We start from the raw sequence: 8,523 nt of genomic DNA, 5'->3' as shown, positions 1-8,523 counted from the left end.
GCACATTTTTTCAAACGTATAGAAATGTACATTGGTCAGCCGTCATTTTACCCATCCCTATTATCTGGATTTACATTGAGAAATTAATATTTTTTTGTTGTAGTTTGGTTTGGTTGAAGTGTTGTGGTATTATGTATGTTATGAACTGGAGAGAGCACGCTGTTCTAGTTTAGAGAGGGATAGATCAAACTTGGCACATCATTTGGGCCACACTATTAATAAGAATGTCATTTCGGTATCCCCCTCCCACCCCCTGTACCCCATTACTGCTTTGGACATTTGCCAAATGGTGGACGCATGGCAGCTGGACGCATGCGCAGTGTGCCGTGATCAACACAGCTCAGCTTCATTCGCTCTTCAAGAAGGGGTCTTAAATGCCGATCGAAGTACTCAAACAAACTTTATACCAACGTTAAAATAACTAGTGAGCTTTCGTAGAGTGAACGGTCCATTGCTCCATATAACGCTCCGACGTGCCGCTTAAATTAGTCCTATAGTTTATTTTACAGTTAAAAGTGTTGCTTTTTTCCGCTGTTGTTCTGGTATCTTCGCTAAGGCTAATGTCAGTCAGTCAGACCAACTCATGTGTTTGAACTTCTTCAGAGAACGAGTCCAGTCCCGGTGACAGCAGCAGAGCGAGCTGTGTGTTCCGCTGTTCCAACTCCTCTTCAATCTATCACCATGAGCTTGTCCAAAGAGTGAAAACGGAAATTGGAAACGAAAGTGTTGTTGTTTTTTAAAGTACAAACGAAGATATCTTCCCAACCCAAGGTATGTTTTGTATTATTTCATTATTTTTTGTTGTGTGTGTGAAAATTATTAGTCTAAATAAATGTTGGCCAAATAGGTCTATAGAATAAATAGGGCTATAAAACAGCCCATTGGAACGACGGGGTTATAACATGTTACGCAGGTGTGATCTAATGTTGATATGCAGCCGTTATATAACTAAACTAAAAATCGAATAAATCCTGTTTTTATGAACCCTTTTGGAGCCTAATCATTTTGCTATTTGTTTGACTATTTAGTCGTAATAACACGTTTGCATCTCCAATTATTAATTGACCTTTGAATAGATCAGTAGGCCTATAGGCTGCATTTAGGCGTATCTGCTGTCTTTCAATGGGTAGTGTAGTAGACCTAGCTAGGCCTACTGTTCAACAATAATTAAATATTATAGCTTTGTTACACCTTAATATTTAGTAGGCCTAATTTTGAATGAGGTGTCATTAATATCTGTGCTAGATTTGGAATATACCTCTGAAATAGTTTTCCCCCCCAAAAAAACATTTTACAGTATATATTTATTGTTTTAAGCCATGTATTTCTTACATCATACAGACTAATAATATAACTCTATAATTGTAATATTCCCTTTCCACTTTCACCGTTTAGAAACTTCAGCATTCACGAGCTCCATGCAATGCGTTGCTCATGCCCTCGCAGTCGCCGGTGGCCACGAGCGCATACCGAAACAGCCTCCGTCTCTTGCGCTGTCCATCCTCGTGCCGAACGGGCCGCTTCTATCCCTCTCTTGTGCAGACCGGCGGACTCTCTCTCTCTCTCTCTGCCTCACTTGTGATCTTCACGTGTATTTTGTGTTTATATTTGATATGCAGGATACGAGATTAGTATCCCCTACTGCAACACGCAGGACCACCACCATGCATGCCACGACGCGCCACTTGCTCCGTCCCAGAATGGCCCTGGCTGGCTAACGGCCTGTCCCTAACAACTAGCAACAACATGATCTGAATCTGATACCTAACGAAATTCATACAGGATCGATTACACATTGAGGACTCATAGCCAAAACGCACTTATGCACAGCTAAGCGCAGTAGGCCTATCTCTATTGTTTTGGTGAGATTTAGGATTTAGGGGTGTGGTAAATGCAAGTGTTCGCCCGGACTTGTATAGCCCACGTTATTTTTAACTCACAATTGTCTTGAGGGAATATTGGTGACAAAATTCGTGACATAATTTGAATATACATGTATTTCACATTATAGGCTATTCAACATGGGTGTAATGGTCCTGTTAAGGTAGTGAAAGAATGACAAGGTATCAAATAATGCTTTTAAAGGTTTGGTAACTATGCATGGATCCCCAAAGTCACAGGCCTTAGCCTATTCGTGCCAAATATTGGACTTTTTAAAAAAAATTTTACTTAACTTCTAATGTATTAATATATTACAATTTAGTGTGGTCTACTTATTGATGTAAATATAAAACATTTGCGTTTTTTATTATTTTAATGATTGAGTGTAATTGTTTAATTTCAACAGTTGAGGCTGACATTTGTTAGTGGTTCCGGGTCGCTTTGTTACACCTGTACTAGTGTATGTTCAGATGGAAAAGGTGAAGTCTACAGTAATGTTCAGATGGAAAAGGTGAAGTCTACAGTAATGTTCAGATGGAAAAGGTGAAGTCTACAGTAATGCTCAGATGGAAAAGGTGAAGTCTACAGTAATGTTCAGATGGAAAAGGTGAAGTCTACAGTAATGTTCAGATGGAAAAGGTGAAGTCTACAGTAATGTTCAGATGGAAAAGGTGAAGTCTACAGTAATGTTCAGATGGAAAAGGTGAAGTCTACAGTAATGTTCAGATGGAAAAGGTGAAGTCTACAGTAATGTCCAGATGGAAAAGGTGAAGTCTACAGTAATGTTCAGATGGAAAAGGTGAAGTCTACAGTAATGTTCAGATGGAAAAGGTGAAGTCTACAGTAATGTCCAGATGGAAAAGGTGAAGTCTACAGTAATGTTCAGATGGAAAAGGTGAAGTCTACAGTAATGCTCAGATGGAAAAGGTGAAGTCTACAGTAATGCTTAGATGGAAAAGGTGAAATCTACAGTAATGCTCAGATGGAAAAGGTGAAATCTACAGTAAACTGTTTACTTGTGTTATGACATAATCATTATTCTAGACAACTATGCATCAGAGACATCACGTGATCAACAATTGCCCCAAAATATTACCCATGACATCCAGTGGTTGCTCTTACGAGAAAATGTGGACCCCCCCCCCCTCTCAAATGCACACACATTTATTTCCAGCCCGTTATTTTGTAAAAACAGTAGCCTATAGAACCACATATAGTTGTGATTGCACCAACTCCAATTGATATCGTTCCCGTTTAGACCTACTTTAACAATTACGCACCACACAGAGTCGTAAATTAGTAACTTATCTTCGGGGCCTTTGCTGGAATAGTCTGCCAATACCGCGGTAGTAAACGCCTGAAATGTCTTTCCGACAATGGTAGTAAAGCCGTGGTGACACGCTGGCATTACGCTATTTGGGGAGATGACCATGGCTCCTCTCGTGTGCCTGGACGTTTTATAAAGAATCAACCCAAACAGGAATTCCCATCACGTTTTGGAAACTCGAGAATAGCGGACCTTGGCTACAATATAAAAAAAATCTGATTCTGTTGTCAATAATGTACATTTTGGATATGAAGAGGAGCGCTTTTCCCTCCACATCTGCGCTCTAGTCGAGACAATAGGATCGTGACATGTATGTAGCCTGTAGGGCCACGCGTGGCATGACTGACAGCCATGTTGAAAGCGTCATGCGGGTTTGTTCAATAATTTCCTCGATTTCGTTTTTTTTTTTTTTTATGGACTGAAATTACCACAATGTAGATATGAAGCCGACTTCATTCCCCACTCCCACCCATCTACCTTTCTCCTGCTCTCCCCTGTTACCCTACAGTGTCAATACCTACACGAAGAAATATAACTCTCCCTTCAGGGAGTTTGACGGAAATGGCACTGGCAGGCCTGCACATTGATTCCTTGCACAGCATCGAGAGAGAGAGAGAGAGAACGAGCTCAGTTGGCCTGAGAGAAGCATTATTGTCTTGGGTTTCAGGCCAACGTGAGCTCAACGCTATGAAAAATTAAAAGGCTGCGAGACTAAAAGACAAAGACAACAAACGAGAAGAGTTGACGTTCGTCAGAGAACCAGAACCCAGCAGCTCTAACACGGAGTGAGACAGTTGGGGGGGATGGTGTAGCCAGCCGGTGCTATTATTTATACTTCGGCCCTCATTTTTGTTTTTCATATTTTATTGAACAGATAGAGAGCGGATGCCAGTGGAGAACGATAGAGGTTTTTGTCAAAAGGGGCACTAGTCGTGATGCAAACCTAGGCAGATACCGTAGACATGTATGCAGGAGGCTATGATCACTAGACCATCCAGGCTACACACACAAGTCTCCTCTTCGTTGTATGAGTCACGTTACAATTCTCACCAAGTGGGTTAACATTACTGGGAAGATGTGTAAGATTTTTGTTGTTGCCTTCCACCTCCCCCTGTTCACTACAATAAGTGGTCCTGTAAATAATTATTCAGCTTTACTTTCGGCTAAAGACTCTAGTCCCTGAGCTCTTAAGTACAGACCATTCTACAGCCAAAATGTTTGTCTATGGAGATTACATGGTGGTGTGCTCGATTTTATACACCTGTCTGCCAAGGGTGTGACTGAAATAGACAGATCCACTAATTTGAAGGGGTGTCCACATACTTTTGTGTATGTATATATATATCACACACACACACACACACACACACACACACACACACACACACACACACACACACACACGTACACACACACGTACACACACGTACACACACACACAAAGTATGTGGACACCCCTTGAAATTAGTGAATTCAGCTATTTCAGCCACAGCCGTTGCTGACAGGTGTATAAAGGTGTATCGTGCACACAGCCATGCAGTCTCCATAGACAAACATTGGCAGTAGAATGGCCGTACTGAAGAGCTCAGTGACTTCCAACGTGGCACCGTCATAGGATGCCACCTTTCCAACTAGTCAGTTTTTAACATTTCTGCCCTGCTAGAGCTGCCACGGTCAACTGTAAGTGCTGTTATTGTGTAGTGGAAATGTCTAGGAGTAACAACGGCTCAGCCACAAAGTGGTAGGCCACACAAGCTCACAGAACGGGGCTGTCATCAGTTGCAAACTATCTCTGGAAGAAACGTCACCAGCAGAATTGTTCGTCGGGAGCTTCATGAAATGGGTTTCCATGGCTGAGCAGCCTGCACACAAGTCTAAGATCACCAAAAACCACTATGCCCAATGCCAAGCGTCAGCTGGTGTGGTGTAAAGCTCGCCACCATTGGACTCTGGAGCAGTGGAAACGTGTTCTCTGGAGTGATGAATCATGCTTCACCATCTGGCTGTCCGATGGATGAATCTGGGTTTGGCGGAGGCCAGGAGAACGCTACCGTCCCCAATTCATAGTACCAACTGTAAAGTTTGGTGGAGGAGGAATAATGGTCTGGGGCTGTTTCATTGGTTCAGGCCCCTTAGTTCCAGTGAAGGGAAATCTTAATGCTACAGTATATAGCAAAGGGAAAGGGGGATACCTAGTCAGTTACATTCTAGATGTTTCCAACTTTGTGGCAACAGTTTGGGGTAGTCCTTTTCCTGTTTCAGCATGACAATGCCCCCGTGCACAAAGCGAAGTCCATACAGAAATGGTTTGTTGAGATCGGTGTGGAAGAACTTGACTGGCCTGCACAGAGCCCTGACCTCAACCCCATCGAACACCTTTGGGATGAATTGGAACGCCGACTGCGAGCCAGGCCTAATCGCCCAACATATTAGTGCCCAACATCACTAATAATCTTGTGGCTGAATGGAAGCAAGTCCCCGCAGCAATGTTCCAACATCTATTGGAAAGCCTTCCCATAAGAGTGGAGGCTGTTATAGCAGCAATGTTCCAACATCTAGTGGAAAGCCTTCCCAGAAGAGTGGAGGCTGTTATAGCAGCAATGTTCCAACGTCTAGTGGAAAGCCTTCCCAGAAGAGTGGAGGCTGTTATAGCAGCAATGTTCCAACGTCTAGTGGAAAGCCTTCCCAGAAGAGTGGAGGCTGTTATAGCAGCAATGTTCCAACATCTAGTGGAAAGCCTTCCCAGAAGAGTGGAGGCTGTTATAGCAGCAATGTTCCAACATCTAGTGGAAAGCCTTCCCAGAAGAGTGGAGGCTGTTATAGCAGCAATGTTCCAACATCTAGTGGAAAACCTTCCCAGAAGAGTGGAGGCTGTTATAGCAGCAATGGGGGAGGGACCAACTCCATATTAATGCCCATGATTTTGAAATGAGATGGTTTACTAGCAGGTGTCCACTTACTTTTGGTCATGTAGTGTATGTATACTCTAGAATAACATACTGGATACTATGAAAGGATATGAGGAATTCAACAGAGCATCCTTCCCCTTCTGCTGTTGCACACAGACACACACACACACACACACACACACACACACACACACACACACACACACACACACACACACACACACACACACACACACACACACACACACACACACACACACACACACGAAAAGGAACTAAAAGATGCGTATACATTACAATGTCTCACAGATTATTATATATGGTTCTCTTTTCTCTCTCTCTCTCTCTCTCTCTCTCTCTCTCTGTGTCTCTCTCTTTCTCTCCATCTCTCAATCTCTCTCTCTCTCTCTCTCTCTCTCTCTCTCTCTGTGTCTCTCTCTTTCTCTCCATCTCTCTCTCTCTCTCTCTCTCTCTCTCTCTCTCTCTCTCTTTCTCTGTGTGTCTATCTATCTCTCTCTGTGTCTCTCTCTTTCTCTCCATCTCTCTCTCTCCTCTCTCCCTCTCTCCTCTCTCTCCTCTCTCAGGTGTTTTAGTGGGTGTTATCTGAAGGAGTCATGGAGCCTTCACCGGACCTCAGGGAACATACGGTGAGTACAGTGTAACAGACAGTAAAGAGAACAGTGTTTGGGTGGGTGGGAGGGTTGCTGGGTTCTTTCACACACACAACCAATAGGGTTGAGAGTGTCTCCCAGATCGTATTCAGCTAGACCATTATAGCCCCAGTCAGCTAGACCAGTATAGCCCCAGTCAGCTAGACCAGTATAGCCCCAGTCAGCTAGACCAGTATAGTCCCAGTCAGCTAGACCAGTATAGCCCCAGTCAGCTAGACCAGTATAGCCCCAGTCAGCTAGACCAGTATAGTCCCAGTCAGCTAGACCAGTATAGTCCCAGTCAGCTAGACCAGTATAGTCCCAGTCAGCTAGACCAGTATAGTCCCAGTCAGCTAGACCAGTATAGTCCCAGTCAGCTAGACCAGTATAGCCCCAGTCAGCTAGACCAGTATATCCCCAGTCAGCTACACCAGTATAGCCCCAGTCAGCTAGACCAGTATAGCCCCAGTCAGCTAGACCAGTATAGCCCCAGTCAGCTAGACCAGTATAGTCCCAGTCAGCTAGACCAGTATAGCCCCAGTCAGCTAGACCAGTATAGCCCCAGTCAGCTAGACCAGTATAGCCCCAGTCAGCTAGACCAGTATAGCCCCAGTCAGCTAGACCAGTATAGCCCCAGTCAGCTAGACCAGTATAGCCCCAGTCCCAGTCCCAGCTAGACCAGTATAGCCCCAGTCAGCTAGACCAGTATAGCCCCAGTCAGCTAGAGCAGTATAGCCCCTGTCAGCTAGACCAGTATAGCCCCAGTCAGCTAGACCAGTATATCTCCAGTCAGCTAGACCAGTATAGCCCCAGTCCCAGTCCCAGCTAGACCAGTATAGTCCCAGTAAGCTAGACCAGTAAAGCCCCAGTCCCAGTCCCATCTAGACCAGTATAGTCCCAGTTCCAGTCCCAGCTAGACCAGTATAGTCCCAGTCAGCTAGACCAGTATAGCCCCAGTCAAATATACCAGTATAGTCCCAATCAGCTAGACCAGTATAGTCCCAGTCCCAGCTAGACCAGTATATCCCCATTCAGCTAGACCAGTATAGCCCCAGTCAGCTAGACCAGTATAGCCCCAGTCAGCCAGACCAGTATAGCCCCAGTCAGCTAGACCAGTATAGCCCCAGTCCCAGTCCCAGCTAGACCAGTATAGTCCCAGTCAGCTAGACCAGTATAGTCCCAGTCAGCTAGACCAGTATAGTCCAAGTCAGCTAGACCAGTATAGTCTCAGTCAGCTAGACCAGTATAGTCCCAGTCAGCTAGACCAGTATAGTCCCAGTCAGCTAGACCAGTATAGTCCCAGTCAGCTAGACCAGTATAGTCCCAGTCAGCTAGACCAGTATAGTCTGATTCAGCTAGACCAGTATAGTCCCAGTCAGCTAGACCAGTATAGTCCCAGTCAGCTAGACCAGTATAGTCCCAGTCAGCTAGACCAGTATAGTCTGATTCAGCTAGACCAGTATAGTCCCAGTCAGCTAGACCAGTATAGTCCCAGTCAGCTAGACCAGTATAGCCCCAGTCAACTAGACCAGTATAGTCCGAGTCCCAGCCAAACCAATATAGCCCCAGTCAGCTAGACCAGTATAGTCCCCAGTCAGCTAGACCAGTATATCCCCAGTCAGCAAGACCAGTATATTCCCCAGTCAGCTAGACCAGTATATCCCTAGTCAGCAAGACCAGTATATTCCCAGTCAGCTAGACCAGTATAGCCCCAGTCAACTAGACCAGTATATCCCCAGTCAGCTAGACCAGTATA

The 8,523-nt window shown here is 44.7% G+C and overlaps 1 protein-coding gene across 4 annotated transcripts in view; it reads left to right on the top strand.

The window, feature by feature from the left end:
• Positions 1 to 333: 333 nt before the first annotated feature.
• Positions 334 to 8,523, top strand: part of LOC139407437 (EYA transcriptional coactivator and phosphatase 4) — a 176,483-nt gene continuing 168,293 nt past the window's right edge. For all 4 annotated transcript variants that reach the window (XM_071151227.1, XM_071151225.1, XM_071151226.1 and 1 more), the window contains exons 1-2: positions 334 to 771; positions 6,703 to 6,764. In XM_071151227.1, coding sequence (XP_071007328.1) covers positions 6,732 to 6,764 — 33 coding nt within the window. In that variant the 5' untranslated portion in view covers positions 334 to 771; positions 6,703 to 6,731. The remainder of the gene's footprint in view (positions 772 to 6,702; positions 6,765 to 8,523) is intronic.

This window comes from Oncorhynchus clarkii, chromosome 4 (assembly GCF_045791955.1).
Source record: "Oncorhynchus clarkii lewisi isolate Uvic-CL-2024 chromosome 4, UVic_Ocla_1.0, whole genome shotgun sequence".
NCBI classification, from domain to species: Eukaryota; Metazoa; Chordata; class Actinopteri; order Salmoniformes; family Salmonidae; genus Oncorhynchus; species Oncorhynchus clarkii.
Note: the sequence above shows the minus strand (reverse complement) of the source record. Positions and strands in the feature narration are given on the sequence as shown.